The following is a 23,319-nucleotide window of genomic DNA, read 5'->3' on the forward strand; positions in this document are numbered from 1 at the left end:
GGTCGCTATATCCTGCTGCAGGGGCTGGTTTAGGTAATATTGGGTACAACATAACCACTTCCGCAGGCTGTTCTGTACTTAACTGGTCCTTTTCCTCTCGCGGGATCATTAGTGGATTGTCTGTGGTGGAAGGTAAATCAATATTTGGAGCTGGAGCTTTGGGTGGGGGTACTTCCTCGAACAATCTCCAAAGATCTAATATCTCCTTCCTATTTTGCCATTGTTTTCCCTTATACTTGAGGCGAATACATGTACATACCATATCAAGAACGCTTTTGTCAAAAGACCCTCCTTCTGGCCAAATCTGGGGCAACCCCTCCCCTTTCAATTCTGTTAACCATTGATCATGATATTTATTTATGCGTTCAGCATATCCCGGCAAGCTCTTACAAATGTGTGACAAGGGAGTTTCAGCCCCCATCCTCTAAATCGCTAGCGCTACCGCGTTCGCCTTCGTTACTTTTTATTAGGTGTAAATATGCGTATGTATACCTTTATGGCACAGACAAGAGCGGACCTCTCAAAATTATCACCCACTGTTATTCACTGCACAAATCTCTTCTCACTCACCATATCTCATCTCCTTCCCATTCCCAGGCACTCTTATGTGATCTCACTTGTAATTGATCAAGTACTGGTTATGGCCACACTCTCTGACACCACCTCGCGGCCACCCGTTCGTCTCTAACACTCGTACGGTGCGCGCACCCTTCACAATGCTTTCCACTCACACTTTTGTCTTTCTCCTCCCTTTCCTCCCTAGCCAGCTGTCCCTGTTTTCCTGCTAGGGTTACTGTGTTCACGTCTGTACGTGCCACTACTGAGTCCCCACTTTTTAAGATGTTCTAACTTCTTTATACCCTTCTCATTTTCGCCCCCTACCCCGTGGAAATGGAAAAAGAAGAAATAGAGAGAGAGAGCACAATCACTAAAAAAAATATTCCCGGTGTCTCCTTTTGCTAGACACCAATAACTTATTTCTCACTTCTTCATATATTCCCAGTACTAGTCTAGATAGCACTATGCGGCGCCGCCTTCCACCCCCTCTCGGAGCTAGGTTTCCGTCACTTCTACCACGTCACTTATTTCTTACTCCTAATGGCCATATGCAAAAGAAAGAATAAAGAAAGTTTCAAGACCCGTCTGTAGTAGACCCCCGATATTCTTCTCCTCTACCTGTCCCCGTTCTTTTATTCCCAATTCCCCTTCTTTTCCCCTTGACGATCACTCGCACTCGGTACTCACGTGCCCGTCTTGAACCGATACTCTCCGAAACTGGGTCCGTCCAGGCGGCGTCACCGGTAACTCAACGGTCAGCCCCTGGCTCCGGCGAGCGGCACTCAAAGGGGATTTTTTTCCAATCGGGATCCCGTACCCTTTCTCATTGAGTGCGCACTTCTTATTGTGCCGGTCGCCGTTGGCGGGCGGCCTCCCGGAGACGGCTCACCGTGCGTATCCCTTCTCGACCGGAGATTCTCGTGCCACAAGGGGGTCGTTAAGAAGGAGTTAGGAAAAATAGTTTGGAGATATCACGCTATCGGGGTCACCACTGAAGGGAAGCGCCCCCAATTCAGCACGATCCTCCCCGCAATGAGAGACAATAAGGGACTCTCCCGTAGTGGGAATAAGACCAAGACAGAGTGCGGGTGAGCGTAAGTGGGAGTTTATCCAAGAATAAGGCATGCAAAGAACTCTGCAACCTACGAGAGCGCTCTGCCTGACAATAGCAAAGACAGGCGTATTTCTAATACAAAAAACGTCATCAACACCTAAACACTATAGGGGGCACAAGTCAATTGGGATTGGGTGGCGTCGACTAACTATAGGTGTTGCTGCAGCGGGGTTGGTCTTGGCGGGACGACGTCACTGGTCAGCCTCGTGGGTTGGGTTGGGCCTGGCAGGCCGGCTTGAGGTCATCCGTGCGGTGTTGATGTGCTGGGGCAGCCTGTGACAATGACGAATACCTTTCCTGTCTCATTTGCCCTAGGCCATGCACACTGCAGTTATTCAGAAAATGACATTTAAGTTCATTAATAAATCGCTTCAGCAGCTTATCTTATAAAATAAACACAACACATGAGGAATGCACCTCGTGAGAGGTCTGGTGGTTGTCGGTTGGGGTGAGATTTACCTGTGTCCTATTGACCGGTATTTTAGGTCGCGGGACGGGGCTCTGGGGCCTGGGCCGAATGATACATGTCTGTCTGCTGCGTTAGAAGTTATTATATAGATGGGTCTCTGTGTCTTGTCCCAATGATGGGGGTCGTCCTTACACGGGGTCAGGATTCTTGGGGGGTTCGTGGGATTTATGAGAGGGTGCTGGTAGATCAGTGGGTTCATCCGTGGGTTTATTACCGTGCTGTAAATAACACAGGTGGCGGGCTGTGGCCTTGGTTGCGGCGCCGGGGCCTCTGACTCTCTGAAGTAACGCCAGCTTGGTTGGGGGAGGTGAGGGAGCGCGGCACAAGTCTTAGTTTTTTTATCTGGCAGGCTTGGTGGGGTGGGAGAGGGAATGGCCTTGCATATGTCCACAAAGGTATTTTCCTCGTGCGTTGCTGATCAGTGGATGCAGAAGTTCTATACTGTTCTGCCTTATTTTGACGTTATTTAGACACATATATATATACTTCAATTTCGTTACACATTTCTTTAATACAGTCGGTTCCAGTACCTTTTCATTACCTAACATTATATTCACTACATTGTGTGCGTATTGTATGTACATTAGACGTTATACGAGGGATATCTAGGTTATGGCCTACAGAGATTGATGCTCGCCGCTTTGGGTGAATTAAAAAACATATATGAGTTCAAGTTTCTACATACTATTGAAAAACACTTTTACAGATAGAGGTTACACGTTTGATCAACATCTTTCTCCGTGGTTATAGCAGCATTAGTCCAGACCTGGAGGGATATCATATAACGTTACATTTTTATGGCTTATTCACATTTTAAACAGAGGTAGTTCATTAATACCAATACTTGAATTGTTTTCTACCTTCTTCAGATAGTGATGCTTCAGCTTTTTTCCTCGCTACCCTGGCCTTGCGGTCCGGGTCATACGGGGTGCAATATCACATTGTTACTAATATAATGTTGCCGTGTTGGCATCTCGGGTTTAGCTCATCTCCGACTTTCTCATGGGAACGCACTCGCAGCGGATCTGTCAGGGCTGCTGAGGCGACAGAGATGCATGAAAGGCCCTCCAAGGGTGGGGGCCTCGTTACAGTGTGCTGAACTCACACCATGTTTGCTAGGCAAGATGGCGTCTAGGCCTAACTTAATTTTTGGTAAATGCAAAGACAGGGTGCGTGTGGGCAATGTCGTCGGCGGGTGAATCCTCCTCCACCTGGGCCCGGGTGGCATGAGGGGGCGCCCACCGAGTCATGGTCCTCACCTGGGGAGGGAGCTGTAGGTGAGGAGGGCCTCGTGGCCGTTCCTCCCTTACAAGCGCAACACAAGTTTGAATCCTGATCCCCTTGCGTGGAAACCACTCCTGGTATTAAGCGCTTTATGAATGAACCATTATAATTATAATGAACGGCTATCCTGTTTAAACTCTTGAGAAAGACGTGAAACTGCTTATGACTCCATGTTACCTAGCAGAAGCAAGCCATTGGACTACTGGGCTCACTTGCGTTCATATATGTGCAGAGACGTCGCAAACCCTGATGCTGAAGGGGAATAAATGGAGTTTTATTTGCTGTGGGGGTGGCTGAGCGCATGAAACAGTTGAGGGAGTCGGGAAGGAGTAGCTCAGAGGACTGGCTGGTGCTGGTGGAAGGGGAGGGAGGAGGGTATTTACTTTTATTGGCATATTTGTGTTCTAGTAGGTAGCAACCAGCTTAAGGTTTGGACATCAGGGGAAAGGTTAATTTATCATATGCTGGACATTACAATTTTGTTTACAAGTGTTCAGGTTTTGGCAGGGCCATCTTAAGCTTTTTTGGCGCCCTGGGCATGGACATCTTTGGGGCCCCCCCTCAATCAAAACAAAGGAATTAAGTGATCAAGTATATCTGGTGGCACCCCCCTGCCCCCCGGTCCTCCACCGTGAGCAAAACCCATAGGTAGACATGCAGCCTCGCAGCATTCAAAATAAGCATGTTTACTCCCTTTAAGTCCCCTTACCCTCTTCATGCTTGCTCTAATCAGATTGATAAACAAGTAGCATTTGAAGGCCAACATTAGCAATCTACGAAGAGGTTACTTCATTTCTAGTATAGTAACAGGATACATTTTATCAAGATCATCCGGGAAGGTATGCAGCCCGTAGTATTAATGCAGTACTGTATGTAAAAGGTACATGTAACCAAGAAAAGGCAGAGAGCACACATTAGCTGACTCAGAGAATGCAAAAGTGCTCAAGCATGGATAGAGTAGACCAATTGTAAGGAAGGAGAAAGTTAGACATAGGATAGCATGGATAGTGGATGCAGATTAGAAGCTACCAGGAAAGTGTATCTATCCAGACAGACTGCGATTAGAAGTGGGACATGGTTTTCAAATAGTGTTGCCATTAGAGATCAAGGGAAAAAGTGCCTATGGTGTGCAGAATTATATTGGAAGCAACCCTATAGCCAGTGAAACCATGAGTGAATCTTTTATGAAGATCATACTCTGAGAAGGACATCACACTGAGGGGATGACAATTTCGAAAAGTTTAGGGACTGGCAACACTGAGAGTTTAGGCAATACAAGATTAAATGAGATTGCCCAGGATCACATATTGCTTAAGGAGTGAAGCTGGGATTTGTGCAAACTCTGTAATTTCTGGATCTGAACACTTTCTTTTCCAGCTCTTACCATGTACTAAAACAATCTCATTGTATAAAACTGACATGCAAAGTACATAAATCACATTTCCAAACCTGACCATTTTTTAAACCAAAATATTACAGAAGGTTGTTACGCAAAATGGGAATGATTCTAGCTACATTCTCTCCGTCATCAAGACAAGTATATAAGTACCTGTATACCAATCAATGTGATTTAACAGATTTAATCTAGGCATGTGTTTTGTACTTTTTAAGATTTAAATATTTCCGAAACAATGGCTTGTGAAATTGTCATCCATAAACGTGCAGAAAAACCTTTGACTTTTATACAAAAAGCAAAAAGTTGTTTGTGGATATGGATTTCCACTTTGGCTATTGCACATGATCAACATAATTCCCACAATAAGGAAAGAATGCTACAGAAGTTGTGCAGTACGGAACACACAAACTCTGTATTCCACAGTGAACACAGAAAGCATTACATGATTAATTGATCAAGGCAGAATGAACTTGTCAAAACAGACAGGCAATAGGTTTAGCGCCTCAGCAGCATGCCATAAAATCTCCTGGCGTGTGCTATTTAAGTCTGGTGAACAATGGAATCTTAATTTAGATTAGGTAGCCTTGTGGGGGCCCTCTCCAAGATGGGGGCCCTGGGCAAGTGCCCCTTTTGCCCTCCCATAAAGACGTCTCTGGATGTACTGTGCTTTCTTGGGGTTTGTGGGGGTTGGAGGGGTGTTGGTGGGGGCACAGGGAGTCGGTTGGGGTTGTGTTTTGCTGTGTGCGTTTATGAATATAAAACTTAATAACGTTTTTTAAAAAAAGAAAATGTTTTTGGTACCTGGAGCGATCACAAGCATGACACGAATTAGAAGCATGCAGCACCAAACATGTGCCCAAGCACACACCCAACCGATGTTTGAGTGCCGCTGGGCCAAACACGGATCCACTTAAAGTCACAAGAAATGACAGTAGTGGCTACATTGGAGGAAGGCCTTCTACTGGGCAGAAACACCTGCAACAGCGATCAGGCACTACATGAGAGAAGCACACAAAAAAGGAAAACAAAATGGAAATGAAATGAAAGCACGATCCTGCACAAAGCCGAAACATGTGTCTGAAGTGTAACATCTGGGAAAAAAACGGAGTTTACCGTACTAGATTTAGAAAAACAGGAAGTCTGACAAACGCACCCGATGTAAAATGAACGCCAAATCTCACACACTGTGAAAAACCAGTATCGGAATTGACAGCTTGCCTAATGTTAGGCATCCAGTAAAACAGCAGCAGCCAGGATCGGAAAGGAATAAGCACATCAAAAGCAAAACGAGAGCTGCACGGAGCAGCGAAGGTGGAAGCTCACATGGATTTGAACAACAAATACATAAATCTGCCAAAGTATTCAGCGGGCAGAACGTACCACTCAGAAGCTCAGCCGAGATGTCCAGAAAGGTACTTCAGAAACCCGACGACCGCCGTCTCACTCAATGATGGATGGGAAAGGAATGAACCAGGTGCGCAGCAGGTGAACGTGCTCTAGGGCCAGAGCCAGGGCCAGGAAAATGAACAACGGGCTCCCAAATGGGAACAAGTGGAGCTGCAATGTTGGAATAGACATGGACGTGTTACTATGGACACCTGCTGCCCAGAGTACTGCTTAATGCTTAAGTGTACTCCAAGGCAAATAAAAATGATGGATGACAAATTCAATAGTATTAAAAGTAAACGGCACAGTCCCTATGAGCCAGGAAACAGACTACTTAAAGTAAACTGCTGAACCCAATGGCAAACGAGGGCTATGTGTGCCTGGGCCATAGCTGGCTGTTAATAAAAATAACACTAACACTAACAGCTATAGTGGAGGTGTGGCATCTAGCAATAAAGACTAGCTGTGCACAGTGTCCACATTATGCAGGTCACACGATGGATGATGGCCCCTAAGACAAAAATGCACTTGGCCCAGATAAGGTATGCACTAAATACCCAAAATGCATTTGACAGTATAAAGAATGAAATTAACAATAAATGAGCCATGCACCATAAGGTAAGACACCACCATGAGGGTGGGCAAGAAAAATGAGCTAAAGAGATTAGGAAACGAAGTCTCTGCCCAGTCCCACTCATCCACAGAATTGAGACCACTTTCAAGTGTCTTCAATAGAATGTTCCACAGTTGTTCTTTATAACTTAGCTTCCGTGCAACACTGGATGATTCCTGGACCTTCTCAATGCAAAACCACCTTAACTTGGACACATCGTGCCCGAGCCTAAGAAAGTGAGAAACTAATGGTGCATTCAAAATCCTGTTGCAGACTTGTGAGCAGTGCTCATTGTTTGTTTGTTTGCTTTAATCACTTGTAATGCGCACAAGACCCGAAGGTGCGCATTACACCTAGCTGGGCGCAGCAGTACAGAAAATGCGAAGCTTAAGTTACAGGGTAAGGTCAATAGTTGCATACTATGTACAAAATACATTATATCACAGATAGGAGGCAATTACAATTTGCACACAAAGTACATGCAAAATGTATACAAAATACAATAAAGACAATATATGTACAGGCACTAAATGGACGTTAGCTCATCGGCTGGGTGGGCAGAGTGAGGCGGTCCATAAGATCAAGGGAGAACAGGATAGTGATGTGTATGTGCTAGGGTTGAATGAGGATAAGAGTGCACCAATAGGCTAATCATTGGCCGACCTTAGCAGGTTGATGTAGTTGGTTCTGAATTTCGGAAAGGGCTGCTCCTCCCGTAGAGGGTTTGGCAGAGAGTTCCATAATTGGGCCGCTTGAATCTGCAAGCTGCTGCCCCCAGCCTTGGATAGCCTGAATCTTGGAATTATGAGGCTATTGGCATTTGAGGTCCTGGCAGGGCGCGTGTGGTTTCTTTTTGTGAATTTGTTACAGAGATAGCTCGGTGCAGCATTGTTCAGGGCTTTGTGAACCAGGGACATTAATTTTAAGTGGATTTTGTTTTGGGTGGACAGCCAGTTGTTTTGATGCCTGATCTTTGAAATATGCAATCTTTTAGACACACCGAGGGCGGCTCGTAAGGCATTGTTTTGTAGAATTTGAATACGGTGGGTGATGGATTTATTTGCTCCAGTGTAGAGGGCATTACAATAGTTGAGCCTCGAGAGGATTAGTGCTCTCGCTAGCATAAGGCAGTTGTTGTCGGAGAGAAAGTGCTTGTCTGCTCTAATGAGCTTGCAGGTGTAGGCGGTGGCCGAAGCCAATGATTTCACCTGCTTGTCGAACAAGAGGGTGGCATCCAAATAGAAGCCAAGTGTCTTCACGTCTTTAGATACCTTGATGATATTCCCATCAATTTAACATGAGGTATAGTCCTGGCTAAGTTTTTTAATGTTGGAATGTGTTCCTAGGATGATCAACTCTGTTTTATCATCGTTCAGGCATAGACCGTGGGTTGCCATCCATGCCTGGACGATGATATACACCCTATTCACCAAGGCCAAATCCTTGTTGTAATACCCGAAAAAGTGGTAGGAGGATCTGGGTATCATCTGCATAGTTTGTGTAGGTGATACCGAGATGGTCCAGATCATCAAAAAGGGGCTTAGTGAATATGTTGTAGAGAGTCAGGGAGACACACGAGCCCTGAGGAACTCCCCAGTGGATGGGAATAGGGTCCGCTGCTGCCGATGGGGAGAACACCCTCATTGTCCTGTCACTAAGGAAGGATTCAATCCAAGTTATGGCCTCTCTGGAGAAATGTGCGGCAGAGTCCAAGTGGCTGCAAAGTACCCCATGGTCCACGAGGTTGAATGCTGCTGAGAGGTCCAACAGCAAGAAGAGAGCCATTTTTCCTTTATCTCTTAGTTTATCTATTTGTGCCTTTAGGTCAATGAGGGCAGTCTCAGTGCCATGTTGTGGACGGAATCCCGATTGGCGCTCTCCTAGGAGTTTATGTAATTCCAGAAAGCCTTGGATTTGATTATAGGCAATCTTATCCAAGATTTTAAGCAGGAAGGGGACTGTCGTAATGGGACGGTAGTTCGTAGGTATAAGGGGGTCTAACGTTTGCTTTTTGAGCAGCAGTGGTAGTACCCAGGATTGTTTTAGATTGGTGGGCACCGTACCGGACGTGAATGAAGAGTTGACAAGTTTGGCAATAAACGGGGAGAGATCCCTAGCAGCATCTTTTATAAACTGGGCAGGGCAGGAATCACCCTGGCAGTTTGACGGTTTAAGAGAGAGGATGACTTTCTCCACCTCAAGAGTAGATGTTTTGGAAAAAAGAACCGTATAGCTGGGTCTTGATCTTTAGGGGTAAGGTCTATGATGGAGTTGTTGGTCTTAGATGGTTGCGTAAGGGAGGCTTTCTTTTTGGCTATTTTCGTTTGGAGTAAGGACATTTTATTTGATCAGGCTTGCTGAATGTCGGAGCACCAAGTTTTGTCCTTGGTGCAAATATTCGGAATGCGGATGGGGGACTCTAGTTCCTTGAGGATAGTGAACAGTCCCCTCATGCTTGAATTAGCGTTGGAGATCCGCTTATTGAAGGAGTTCTGTTTGGCCAAATGGATTTCTTTTTTTATATTGGGAGGAGATTTCTGTTATTTTCGTTTTGTGATCTGCTGAGGAGGTAAGCCTCCATGCTGTTTTGCAGTTCCTCTTAAGTAGTCGCAGATCCTTAAGTTCAGCGGTAAACCATTTGTTTAGGTGAGATTTAGGTTTACTTTGTCTGAGTTTCAGAGGTGCGATGTTGTCAAGGGTGGTTAACATAATTTTGTTATACTCATTGACTAATGTTTCTGGGTCTAAATGATCCTCTAATCCGTTGAGGGTAGGTAGAATGGCCGGGATCACTTTATCTCTGGTGATGCTCTTTTTATTTCTTGTTGGGCAAGGCGGGGCCATGATGGGAGCTGGTGGAGGTGGTCTGGAGGTGGATAATTCAAATGACAGGAAGAAATGGTCTGTCCAAGGTTGAGGGATAATGGCTTTGATGTTGGCAGTACAGTTGTAGTCCACTAGCCAATCGAGGATTCTTCCTTTGTTATGAGTGGGTTCTAAAGTTTTTTGCATCATACCCAGATTGGAGAGGGAATTGGCAATGATAGTGGCATTTTTGTCTGAGGGGTCATTAAAACCCAAATTGAAGTCCCCTAGGACGAGTAATTGGGAGGAAGTTTTAAGGTTGTTGGAGAGTAAGTTGTGGAGATCTTCCTTGATTGTCCCAAGGAGACCAGGTGGTCTGTAGATGAGGTGGATAGTCAATGTTTGGGAGCTTGCTAGTGGAAGTTTAATGGTAATTGATTCATATGAGTCGGATGCTATTGTAGGTGAGATTCTCATACCTAAGCTGGACTTGGCGATGATGGCTATACCGCCACCACGCATGTTAGTTCTATCTTGCCTGAGTATGGTAAAGTCTTCTGGGATGGCTAAGGAAAGTAGGGGTCCTGCTGCGTCATGCAGCCAAGATTGTGATAGCGATAAAGTCCAAGTTATCGAGCACTATCAAATCGCAGATGTCAGTAGCATGTGCTGTCAGGGACCTGGCATTTATTAATCCCCCTTTGAGGGGGGGTGCTAACGGATGAGGCGGTTCAATTTTGGTATGGGTAGGAGGAAGTCTCCTGTTAATGAGATGGGCGGTATTAGCCTTCTGGGTGATGGATCTATTGTTAGTAGGAGGTAGGGTTCTAGTCAGAGGCTCATGGAGTTTTGAGAGCCTAGCTCTAAGACTGGAATTTCTATAGAGTAGACTACATGGGTGGCTGGGAGACTCGGTTGAGGGACTCAGATCCGGGTGTTCCATACTAGTGTTGGTAGAGACAATGGTCATGGTAGAATTACTCACGGGTCTCGAGAGTGCTGTGGGGAAGCTGCTGTCCTCTCTATGGTGGAAGATAATTAGGAGTAAGTACAATAGCAGGCTGCAAGGTATGCTACTCATGATGTAGAACTAAATTCCAGTAAACACGGTGGATTGGGTAGGCAGCTACAGATGGGCAGAAGGTAGCATAAGCTCAATGAGCTACAATGACAAAGGTTCAAGTAACATGGGCGCAATGGGCAGCAGTAGCTAAAATGCACAAAGTCACAATGGGCAGAGCTCAGTATAGGCAATGACTAAGTTGCACAGAGGCACAGTGGGCATAGATCAGCATAGGCAATGACTAAGTTGCACAAGGCACAGTGGGCATAGATCAGCATAGGCAATGACTAATCCTTAGATGTACATCCTGCAAGGTTTTTCCTACATAATGTTTTTTTTTTTTTACACGGCAGTAGATCCCATACACAACATGTTTACTTTAACAGGTAGCAAAAGTATGTAGTTTCCAAATTCTGTCCACATAGTTAAAATACTGGATTTTGAGCGATGATTTGCAAGCTATGCAAAGAAAAGTGCATGGGAAATGCCTCTTTGGTACACGTCCATAGTTGTTGATCTAGATGTATGTGTCTTCCTGCTTGCCCTAGTTAAGCTGTGTTTAAGGCTTCTGCCTTTCTTAAAAGCAAAATGTGGTTTCTCCAGACTTGTGTCCATGGTGGACAGAATCCTCCAGTTTTTTAGAATCGTGCCACGGATCACTGTGCAGAAATGGCAAAAAGTGGTCACACAGACCAATTTGTCCACATGTCTCTCTCTTACAGTCAGAGTCAATAATGCTAATAATGCCTCTCTGTCAGTATTACAGCTTCTTTTTAAGCAGCAACAGACCATTTTTTTGGGCTACCCTCTGAATCAGTCTGTTCTGTAGAATACCAGCATGTTTGGTGAAATTCAACCGTGTGGTGCAATTGAGTCAAAGGCGCAAAAACATCAAATGTGTAATGTTTTGCAATAAACTCTTGTGGATGGTGGCTAGAAAAATGCTGTGAAGTATTGCGTTCCGTACTCTTACAGAAAAGTTCACTCTCCAAGCGGCCATTATGTTTGACGATTTTGAGATCAAGTAATGAGATATTGGACTCGGAATAGTCACAGTAGAAATGTAAATCAGGATCCAGGCTGTTAGCCCATGTCACACATTCAAGCAATCGGTCCGATTAACAAGTTCAAATGTAAAAAATATCGATGTACTGTCGGTACATCGAGATGGACTGTAGGAATGGAGTCTCCTTGTTATCTTCAAAATGAGCCATATAGAGAATGGCTAGATTTGGGGAAAAAGTATAGCCCTCGCTGTGCCCTTATGTTAAAAGTAACAGTCCTCTTTAAACATAAGAAGTGGTTCTTAAGTACTATACTCGGCATAAGGTGTGTTTCTCTTTTCCTCCCTTACTTTGGGATCTTTTATGACTATTGTTGGGTATTTTACTCTTGTTGTTAAGCATTTGTTAAACTCAGTTGGATTCATTGTTGTTGTTTGCCGTTAACTGTTTAATGAATTATAGCATTCTGTATGTTTTATTGAATAAAACTTGTTAACCCCCCAAGAAGTGGTTCTTAAGTACTGTACTCAGCATAAGATATCAAGAAATCGGTGGGTACATTATGTGGGACTGGACATCTGTCTAACATAATATCAGGACGGCCTATCGCTTTATCCTTGGTAATGTTAGTGTACAGTGCCTCAATATCCATGGTAACCAGGAACTGTCAAAGAGCAGAATGGTGCATTTTGCACAAGGTTAATCACTGCCAGAGTATCCAATAAAAAAGTAGGAGTCGAAACAGCTAATGGCTTGATAAAAAAATAATCTATGTACTGCCATGGCATTTTTATGTGTTCTGGGGAGAATATAAAATAAAGGGATTCTCCACTCTGAAATGTTGATGAAATCATATTCCTTTTTGGACAGATAACCCTCATGAAACCCATAATCACTTAGCTCAAGGATCTTTAATCGAACCTCATCCGAGGGATTGCAATGAATTATATCAGTGGCCCGGTATATTGAGGAGTCTATATGCTTCCTGATCATATTTGACAGTATCCCAAATCACAATGCCACCTCCCTTATCCCTTAATATGTAAAAGCCCAAAATTCAGAATGACTACACTTCAGGAGGTCATTCCCGTTTGTAGATTCACAATCAAGAACAGACTCCCTGGTAGGTAAGCCTTTTTAAAACACTTATTTGAAACTATCTCTTCAGTTCTCCTACCACCTTAATAAGGGACTACTTGATAGTATATGCAAAGCATGTGAATCTAAGCAGATCACAAGCCTCAGAATACAAACCTTATTTACCCTGTAATCATCTCTCTGTGGCTTGTGTCTTCTTAGAATCCCATTTTATCATCCACCCTCCCCGCATCGGAGCAAAGGCACAGTTAACAAGAAAAAATCACCTCATGCGTTATCCGCCGAGCAGAAAAACAAGTAGTCTAAGAAGGGTTGTTGACTCGTGTGGGCTCATGGATAGCTGAAATGTAGTGTAAGAGGATAGTGTAAGAGCAATGCACCCGTTGACACCCACTTTTTGAATTCGAAAACAGATGGTATGTAGCACTCTGCACCAGGCCACATGGCGGCCTTTCTAAAGCACGTGGTTCGAAGCAGCTACAAGCCACAGAAAGGCCGTTACTGGTGAGTAATGTTTGGTATATATAGCTGTCCGTTCCTACTTTACAACACCGGTGTAGTGTACATTTCCTGTTATGTCAGCAGTTTAGTTTCTCCACCTGGTAAAGAAAAAGCAGCAATGCAATCGATTCTGTTGCTGTGCTTTGCGTTTTGTAATCTAAATCTTCTCACCAGGTAGTGGTCAAGGAGCATTTTAATACAGCCATCATCTGATTCTTGACACCGACAGTAAACCTTCCTGTGTGCTTGGATGCTGTGAACATTTGCTGTATCTGTGTACATAGTGGGAGGAAAAGTACAGACGTAATTGAGGCAGATTTGACAATAAGGTAGCTGTTAAACCCCCTTTTCTTTGCCCATTGTTCAGGTTCCCAGGATAACCAGTCTCTTACCAAGGATGGCTATCCCACCACCATTTGCAACTATTCATACTGCATCCCTGCTTGGCTCCCATCCCTTTGAAGCTGCCATGTGTGGGGTGGCGGGGGCTATGTATTATTTTTGTGAAAGAGCTTATTCCAGCAGACGGACACCGCCTAAGGTTTGCCTCTTTCACCAATGCTGCTGGCTTCAAAAAACATCTCTTCCCACATCTCTCCCCCTGGATCCTAGAGGGCTTGAATACGCAAGCTGTAGTACACCAACAGTGCTTAACAGCTTGGGTTGGCACCATACCTTTGATTGGTATTTTTTCTCAAATTGTGTGGGGTGGTGCAGGGTGTTGGTAAGTAAGCTTGGTTTAAGTATCCAATCATCTGATGTAGAAAGAAAAGATTTGAAAGGACAGCAACCTGAATATGCAACATTGTCATTTTTGAATGTAGTGCCTCGTGTTTTCTGTCCCTAAAAGACCTATGTAGAAGAAAGCTTCTTCCTCTTCGCACCATACTTATGGCCCTCTAGGTGTACCATCTTGCTGCTCCCCCTCATAGAAACAGAGAATGTGGTATTTGAAAGGGCAATAATTCTACTTCATTGCCTTTACCATCAAACTATTTGTGATTTGTATTAGGGAAAGTTAGCTTGCGCCTTGATACATTTAGGTTTCCCTCCAGAAGGGGTTTTGCTTGTGTCTCTAGTATAACGCAGCTGAATGAATTGTGCCATAAGTCTATGGATGATGCAAGGTACAATATAGAAGAATGGAGAACTCTTGAGCAATGTCTATGCATAGCAGCACGAGGATGTTCACTTTGGTAAATCATCTCCTGTTTCAGTAGTGGCGAGTTTCAGGTGTTTTATATACATGTGGCCGCACCGCTAATACGCAAAGCCTTATTAAGAGGTTGATATAATTGTTGATCAATGTTGCATAAAAGGTTTAGTTGTCCTTGCGAAGTCTCTCAAATTAAACATTAGCATTTGAATTTTTGAAAAATGTCAACCCCTGGCTTCAGTTTTTATTGTTTAAAAAAAAGAAATTTGCATTGCAACTGTGATTCCATGCTTGCTACAGAATTAAGTAGCATTAACAACACATCCCGACACTTGTTTAGTGAATGGGGTCTACAAACCATATGAAGCACACAAACAGGTAATTGAACAGCTTGACCACATCTTGCATTATAAAAAATATATAGGATATCCCAAAATAAATCTGCGTTCTAAGGTAGCATAACAAATCTGGGACACCCAAGTTAATGTACAACTTCAATCTGTGCCAGCCCCTTGAGCGCAAGTACACTTTCGTCAGGGGCTGGACATCACCCCTACCCCATTACCCCATCACAGCCTATGCATGCATGGGTAAAAATGTACTTCCTGTTTCACTTTGTGGGATTTGCCCGCATCCTGCCAGTTTTCCCTCTGAAATTCTGAGCTCCTATGCCACATAGTTTATGGTTTAAAGTATGAATTTCTTTTGGAGACTAGTTGTCTGTATGTAGCACTCAGTAACTGCACCTCCAGTGGTGCCACAGAAGTCCAAAAGTGCCAGGAAAGTGTTCATTGTGGGCTGGTCTGTGGTGTGCTCCATGGAAGCAAATACCATGTCTACTCTTACGTCCCGTCCCCTTTCCTCCATACTGCATGGGCGTCCCTTCCAAGGGACGGGAGACGGAACCTTTTTCACAAGAAAAAACCTTCTTCCCCTTTAAATTTAGAGGCGCGTGGGGGTGCGGCCGAGAGAGAATGCGCTGCCCTGACTCCGCCCTTCGGTGCCACACCCCAATCCCCTTTTCCACGTCGACAGGAACGGGCCGAATTCACCAGCACTCCTGGGTTTGTCTTTGGCCATATAATTCCTCATGCGGATACTTCTTCTCTTTGTCTTTTTTTGTCTTTTTGTCATTCAGGTACTCGGTACTCAGGCGTCGTGCTCCTCCCCGGCACATGTCTACTTCCACAGGGTTCAGCAGGTGTCCATCCTGCAACGGGCTCTTCCCAACTTCAGACCCCCACGCCCTCTGCCTACGTTGCCTTGGCCCAGACCACGGTTGGCAAGATTGTACAGCGTGTGGCTCGCTGTCCTCGAAAGCACTGAAGAACAGACTGGCCAGGTGGAGGGAGCTCTTCCAGAAGTCGCCTCCAGAGGATTTCAAGAACTTCGTGAAACATCGATCCAAGCCCAAGGTAGGGCCGCTATTCTCCAACGCACCCCGCAAAGGAGAGTCCTTCCCAAGGAGACTCCCGCACGGGAGGGACCGGTCAGGTCCTTATACCAGCACGTTCACCGAGGCAGCTGCAGCTACCGACCTTCGGTCCGAGGGATCCTTGGATCCTCCCAGTGGTAGTGTTAAGGGACCAGAAGGTTCTCGTACCGGATTGTCATTCGAGGGGCTCTGCCCTTGTACCTGCAATATGGCCGAGGGGGTGCTTAAACGCAACTCTATCGACTCCCAGTTCGATGGTGTCACACCTACCGGGCCTAGACCCGAGGAGCAGGGTAGGCCTCGTGATCCACACCCATGAGTCTTGGAGGCAGCTGGGCTCAGCGAGCCGAGCAACACGTCGCAGGCCCGTGGCAGGCAGCTCAACAAGATGGCTCCCGCACCAGACAAGGCACCCGTCCAACACCATCCCAGGAATTTGGCGAAGAACGAGTGTCTAGGTGGGACAGGCCTCAACCAAGTACGTGGCCTACAGCCTATCCCTCTTATACGCAGGGCAGCTTCCCACTGTGGCTATATGGGCAGGGTATGCAACCGCTCCAGCAGCTCCCGTCTACCCCGTCAGTACCCCATGCCAGCTTTACAGCCTGTGAAGAGGGGTTTTTCGAGAGGTTCCTCAGCCTCATGAAGTCGCCTCGTATGGGGGCCATCCACAAGGACGCCATCAGGAAAGTCCTCCAGACTATGCTAGCAGCACCACAAGCACTTCCACCGGCACCCCCGGCCCCGGTGCAGCTGCTAGTCCCGGTTCCGCAGGCAGTTCTGTACCAGCCTCCGCCGCCTCCTCAGCCCTCGGCTGCGGTCCCTGTGCCCCAGCCTCTGGCTCTAGCTACTCCTCTACCTCTGCAGGATCCTCCGGATCCGCAGGACGTCGATGATGATGATGAGGAGGAGGAACTGGACACACCATCCTCAGCCAGGGCCTTCTACAAACGTCTTGCTGGGCTGGTGGAATACCTGGGCCTCCCCCAGCCTGAGGTCAGCAGCCGGCAGAGGGGGTTCTGGCTTAAGTCCTCACGCAACGCCCCTCTGGTCAATCGACGCTTGGACGCCAAGTACAGGCAGATGGAGGGGAATACCTTCTTGCTCTTGGCCCATCCTCAAACACTCCTCGGTGATCGCTGCAGCATCACTATACTCCAAGCCTCAGTCGTCCTCAGCCACCTCCTCTGCGGCTCTACTAGGCAAGGAGGCGAAGATCGTGGAGGCGTACGGCAAGAAACTCTATTCCAACGCGTCCCTGCATTTGCATCAGGCCAACGCTGATGTCATGCTGGCTGCCACTACCCAGAGTTTATGGCAGGAAATTGCGGACTTCCTCTGCAACTCCCTACGCAAAGCCAATCACTTTTTAAGGCGGGGCTGGCAGAGGCCAAGCTGGTGGCGCATGACCTCAGGGAATCCACTGTGGCCTATATAACACCTCTGGCCGTGCCATCTTTATCGCCATGGACATGAGAAGGACAGCCTGGCTCTGGGCCACGAAATTCAACCCAGAGGTCCAGGAACACATATTAGATCTACCGTTCGAAGGGGGGAAACCTCTTCCACTCCACCACGGACGAAGAGCTGGACAAGAAGAAAAACAGCCCACAAACGGCCAAGTCTTTATCCATCTTGACAAAGACCACGCCCATCGTATGGAGGGTTCTGCGGCTTCCAGGAATGGAGATCCAGGCAGCCGGACCACTCGCCATCTCAGAATCGGCGCAAGCAACAAAAGGGGTGGGGGGGTCTTTTGCCAGTCCCCCTCCTCCGTGTCAGCCTACGAGGGAAAGTAGGCATGACATGCCCCTTCGGGTCCATGTGTCTCCAGTGGGGGGCAAGCTTGCTCTCCATGCACATTTCTTGTGCCAGAATTTCGCGGACCCCTGGATCCTCTCCGTAGAATCCACTGGGTACTGCCTACCTATCCCAGCCTCTCCTCTCTCTCCTCCACTCCCTCAGGTTGGGACAGCAACTCTTCGTTGATAGCCAGGCAGTGGAGGAAGTCCCAGCCTCCCAGCGAGGCTTGGGCTTTTACTCCAGGATTTTCGCCATTCAAAAGAAGAACCAGGCAGGCCTGAGAGTTTTGCTGGACCTTTCCACCCTCAACCTCTCCTTACCCCTTCAGAAATTCAAGATGGTTACGCCAGCTTTTATAGCGGAGACATTGTGCAAGGGAGACTGGATGTGCTCGCTGGATCTGAAGGACGCATACCTACACGTCCCGATCTGGCAGCCCCATCATTCTGTCCTTCGGTTCAGGATCATGGGCTATCATTTTCAATTCAAGGTCCTTCCTTTTGGCCTCAATTCGGCCCCCTGGGTCTTTATCAGGCTCATGAATGCGTTGGCTGCCCTCCTCAGAGCGCAGGACCTCCAGATCTACCCATACATCGACTGGCTCGTCAGGGCTACATCTCCGGAAACGGTTCACCTCTCTTCCCGGGCCCTTATGAACACACTGCACGATCTGGGCTTCTCGCTCAATCTCAAGAAGTCGCAGCTGCAGCCCACGCAGACTGACATTCTTGGGCCTCCTCTGGGACACGTTCTCCGAGAAGGTATTTCTGTCGGAGGACATGATCTCGGCCATCAAGAGGGCCTCCGCCCACTTCCTCAGCAGAGAAGTGACCTCGGCATGGTGGTACCAGCATTTCCTCGGTCTCTTGGCGGCGGTTTTATTAGCCGTCCCACACACGAGATTGAGGATGAGAAGGATTCAGCTGCACTTTGCGGCCTCATGGAACCAGGAGCGGGGCTCTCAATCCGAGAGGATCAACGTTCCTCCATCTCTCCACCCGGACCTAACATGGTAGTCCAAGGACTGCAATCTACGGATGGGCAAGCCCTTTCAGCCGCCCACCCCGTAGGCCACCATCACCACAGACTGCTCGCTCGAGGGCTGGGGAGCCACCCTGGACAATCTCTCGGTGCCCGGCACCTGGACCCGACAGGAGCAGGAATACCACATCAATTGGTTAGAGCTGAATGCCATCTGGCTAGCGCTCAGAGCATTCCTACCACTTCTCAGGGGCAAGGTTGTCCTCATCCAGACAGACAACTCAACCAGCATATACTACGTCGACAAGCAGGGAGGCACCAGATCCCCTCCTCTGTGCAGACCGTCAATCAGCATGTGGGAATGGGCCCTGGAAAACGACATCTACCTCACGGCAGTCCACCTCCCGTGAGAAGCCAACCTAGAGGCGGACAGGTTCAGCAGGTTGGGAGCGAACAATTAAGAGTGGCAGCTAAACAACCTTGTTATTCAGGAGATCAACAGGTGGGGTCATCCCCAGGTGGATCTCTTTGCCACCTGGCACATCAAGAAGTGCCCTCCATTCGCCTCTTGGCAGGGACAGGGCCAAGGCTCCCTGGGCGACGCATTTCGGCTTCAGTGGGACAGCATGAGAGCTTCCGCCTTCCGCCCACATCGCTAATTCAGAGTGATTTGTATGATCAAGGAGTCCCGCCAACTCATCATCATTCTGATAGCTCCATGGTGGCCGGCCAGGCCATGGTTTCGGAGCTGCTCAGCCTCTCGGAGATGCCTCCGAGTCACCACCTGATGGGCCCAGCACATCTTCTGGCACAGCAGGGGGGCAGGGTCATCCACCCCGCACCACAGAAACTAGCCCTCACATTGTGGTACCTGAGCAGGTAACGCTGTGGCACCTCAGCCTCTCCCAGGCTAATCTGGAAATCATACAGGGCGCAAGGAGCAATACTACCAGGGCCCATTATGAAAGTAAATGGACCACATTCTGCCACTGGGCAGCCTCAAAGGAAATCGACCCCCTGGCATGTACCTTGGACGACATGCTCTCCTTCTCGGCGCACCTCGCCCACTCTGGTGTGCAGGTGGACACCTGCCGTACATACCTCTCAGCCATCGGAGCTTACAGGAACTCGGAGGTGGGGCCCTTCTCTTCTTCCTCCAATCCTATCGTCAAACATTTGACGGGGTTCGCAAGGCTGTACCCGCCCGTCAAGAGGCCGCACCCCGTGTGGTACCTCAACATTGTCATGGGCGCCCTGCCACACAAACCGTTTGAGCCAGTGGCATCCGCTGACATCAGGCTGGTCACAATCAAGACGACCTTACTAGTCTGCCTTGCCTCGGCACGTAGAATCGGCGAAATCCAGGCGCTGGTCACCTTGGAACCATATACTACCTTTCACACCCAGCATTTGTGCCCAAGGTGCTGTCTACTGTCCACTTAAACGAGGAAATAGTCCTTCCTACATTCTTTGCCGATCCGAAGGACGAAGCACAGAGAGTGCTCCACTGCCTGGATGTCAGGCGTGCCCTGAAATTCTACTTGGACAAGACCAAGGGCTTCCGCAAATCAGACACCCTGTTTATCACTTTCGGAGGCGCAAGACCAGGCTATCAGGCCTCCAAGGCCTCCATATCCCGCTGGATGGTCTCAGCCATCAAGGAAGCATATGAGGGCCAGCACAAGCCACTTCCAGCCAACATGCACTCCCAAGCAGTCAGGGCCAAGGCAACGGCCATCGCATTCCAGCACCATCTCCCTTGGCAAGTCATAAGCAGGGCGGCCACTTGGGCCACTCCCTCAGCTTTCTGCAAGCATTACTGTTTGGATGCCGGTTCTAGATCTGATGCGGCTTTCAGATAGGCGGTTCTCAGGAACTTATTTGCTTAAGGAGGATCTCCTCTCCACCCTTGGGCTACATTCAGTTGTAATCGTCCATGCAGTATGGAGGAAAGGAGACGGGACGTAAAAGTAATTATAAGTTACTCACTGTAGTGACTAACATAGTCCCCTTTCTTCCATACATTCCACCATCCTCCACCCTAATAATATTGGTGTCATTAGGCAATGTTAAATCTATTGTTGACGCGTCAATGGGGACTGAAGTGTGGCGCTGAAGGGCGGAGTCAGGGCAGCGCATGCTGCCTGGGCTGCACCCCTGCGCACCTCTACATTTAAAGGGGAAGAGGTTTTGTCTGGTGAAAAAGGTTCCGTCTTCGGTCCCTTGGAAGGGACGCCCTTGCAGTATGGAGGAAAGGGGACTTGGTCACTAGGGTGAGTAACTTATAATTTATTATGGACGTTGATTTGATGAGTTGCCTTCAGCCTTCTCTGTGAGGTTACTCGTGGCCATGGATAAGGTCACAGACGCCACTCTGCTACCTGACGTCCGCATTGCTCAGATCCTGGGCTGTTTCTATTGTTGATCAACCCTTTCAAGCGAGAGCTGATACCTGGAGGAACTAGCACTTGTGGTTCAGGAATTCTCTGAAAACGTCAGAACTTCAAACCCCAGAAAATGCACAGCTCCATTCCGTTTGATCTATTTTCATGCAATCATCTGAGATTGAGTATTGCCCACCTCTGATCACACTTTGATGACTGGCTGGTTCTTTGATTATTAAGTCAAAACGCCTTGGTTGATCTACCATCAGTGACTTCTCTGCTTTTCAGTATGGGCCAGTATGTAACCTGGCAAAGATCAGCATTCTCCTGTCTAAGATAAAAATAACTCTTTAGGGATTATTACACGCACACTCCATAGGAATGCATTCCTACCGGACACCAATCCAGGCACAGACAGAGTCCCGCCTGGCAACAACCTCCATCAGAAACACAGAGATCTTTAGGAGTTTCTCTTGTTGGGGCTAATGTGTGCATGACTGCATATAACGAGCTTCTTCACCCTCAAGTATTTTCTCCTGGCTATTTGGGGAGAAGGGTGTTCATTTTAACCAACAAAAACCCATGGCTGGGTATTATGTAAACAAACCGGTTAGGCCCATTTGTCTGTGCTGCTGTGTGATTCTAGGCACTGCTTCATGGGATATCCCTGTCCTCAACCAATTGGCCATGAATTCGGAAGAGGCAATGAAATGCACATGCTTGCACATCTTTTCCATTGTGGTGCTCTGTGTGGTGCTCTGCAAGGGGGTGAAGGCAGTGGAGCTGTTCTTTCTCCGTTATCCATCCGTTGGTGGACTTCTTTATGTCAACAGACAAAGGTAATGTGACTGATATGCATCATGGAAAGGAGAAGAAACTGCCCTCTTGGACTTGTTGGGAAAGTTTTTGGACCTGCTCCTCCGAATGGTCCTCTTTGAATGCCATTTAATTTCCTTGTCACTCTCCAAGCGTGCCGACCCTCTCACTGATTTGCTGAACAGTCTTTGGTTTCCAAATCTTCGAAAACAGGCAGTCAGAGAACTTGTTTTCAGCTTCTCCAGAATCCTACCTTCTATAAGAGCAGGGGGGGGTGGGTGAAAGGTCCTTTACACCTGCCCATCTTCGATGAGCTTAGCAGCATGTTACCCGCGGACATGCCTCCTACCCCCATGAGATATTTCATAGTTAGAATGTCATTTTTTTGTCAATGTTAAGGAAGTAGTCTTTTTGTAGGACATATTACTGTGAATGTCTGTGGTTTTTCTACTGCACTCAAGACAAAGGGACTGTGGTATGTTTGGTTCCTTTTCATAATTGTCAACCCTGGTCAGTTATAGTATTGGGGTGGAGTGCTGTTGCAGAACCCTTGATCTGTCCAAGTGAGCGGATTACTTGAATTGTCTGCCAATTGGCCGTAAAAAGAATTCCATAAAGACAAGGTAGCCCGTCAGAACTGTCCCGACTGTCTCTGCAACATTTCTTCCAATTCCATAGAAGCCGGGATCTTTTTTCTTCTGTTCTTTGTAAATGTTTCCACATACCTGTGTACTTCTACTTCATGGTAACTTATCATTCTTCTTTCCTCACAAACTGGTCTTCCTGACCACAAGAACGAAACGTACAAAACGCATATCTGTACTGGTTGGTTCCCTCCTGTATATGAAGTCTGTGATCCTCCCTCTTTGATCTGCATGTGATAAGGTTAGATTGGTTGCTTTCCAGCAGCACCTTCCAATAGAGGCAAGATGCAGGCTGCCTACTAGGAAAACACTAAAAAAATAAAGTGTGGCGGTTGCAAACTAGAGTCAGTGCTCGGTTCTGAAAGACTATGCCAAGAAAGAATGTGGCTAAACCCTCCTGTCTTTTTGCTATACTTGGGAATTTGCCCACAATTAAGAATCTTGCTGCAGAGGCCATATAGGAGTTAGCAAAAGCTCCTTGGTGTAGTGACTGCTGCTCTCCTAAACCATTTGCCCACCCCAGTTGGCTACCCGCTACATTCCTCCAGAGGAGTAGCCCACTATCCCCACTCGCAAGTCTGCAAATGTCCTTACAATAGAGGTAAAAATTTCAAGTGGCAAACTACTAGCCAGCCATAAAAAAGTCACTTGCCATCTCAATTCTACACATATACGCAGCACATAATTTCTTATTCGTCGTGTCAATTGTCACTGGCCAATGGCTAGTGCACATTTTGAGCCCTGCTTCTGAGTAGACCGAGAGAAATAGAACTGAAACTCGGGCTTCCTGGTCGTTTCACAACTTTGAT

The 23,319-nt window shown here is 47.2% G+C and overlaps 1 protein-coding gene across 5 annotated transcripts in view; it reads left to right on the forward strand.

Moving 5' to 3' along the window:
- SPIRE1 (spire type actin nucleation factor 1) overlaps window positions 1-23,319 on the forward strand; it is an 871,368-nt gene that overhangs the window by 807,819 nt on the left and 40,230 nt on the right. For 2 of the 5 annotated variants that reach the window (XM_069620832.1, XM_069620833.1), the window contains one exon: window positions 13,659-13,832. The exons of the other annotated variants lie outside the window; for them this stretch is intronic. In XM_069620832.1, coding sequence (XP_069476933.1) covers window positions 13,659-13,832 — 174 coding nt within the window. The remainder of the gene's footprint in view (window positions 1-13,658; window positions 13,833-23,319) is intronic. 5 annotated transcript variants of the gene reach the window in all.

Source organism: Ambystoma mexicanum, chromosome 5q (genome assembly GCF_040938575.1).
Source record: "Ambystoma mexicanum isolate Mex_15411 chromosome 5q, UKY_AmexF1_1, whole genome shotgun sequence".
NCBI lineage: Eukaryota > Metazoa > Chordata > Amphibia > Caudata > Ambystomatidae > Ambystoma > Ambystoma mexicanum.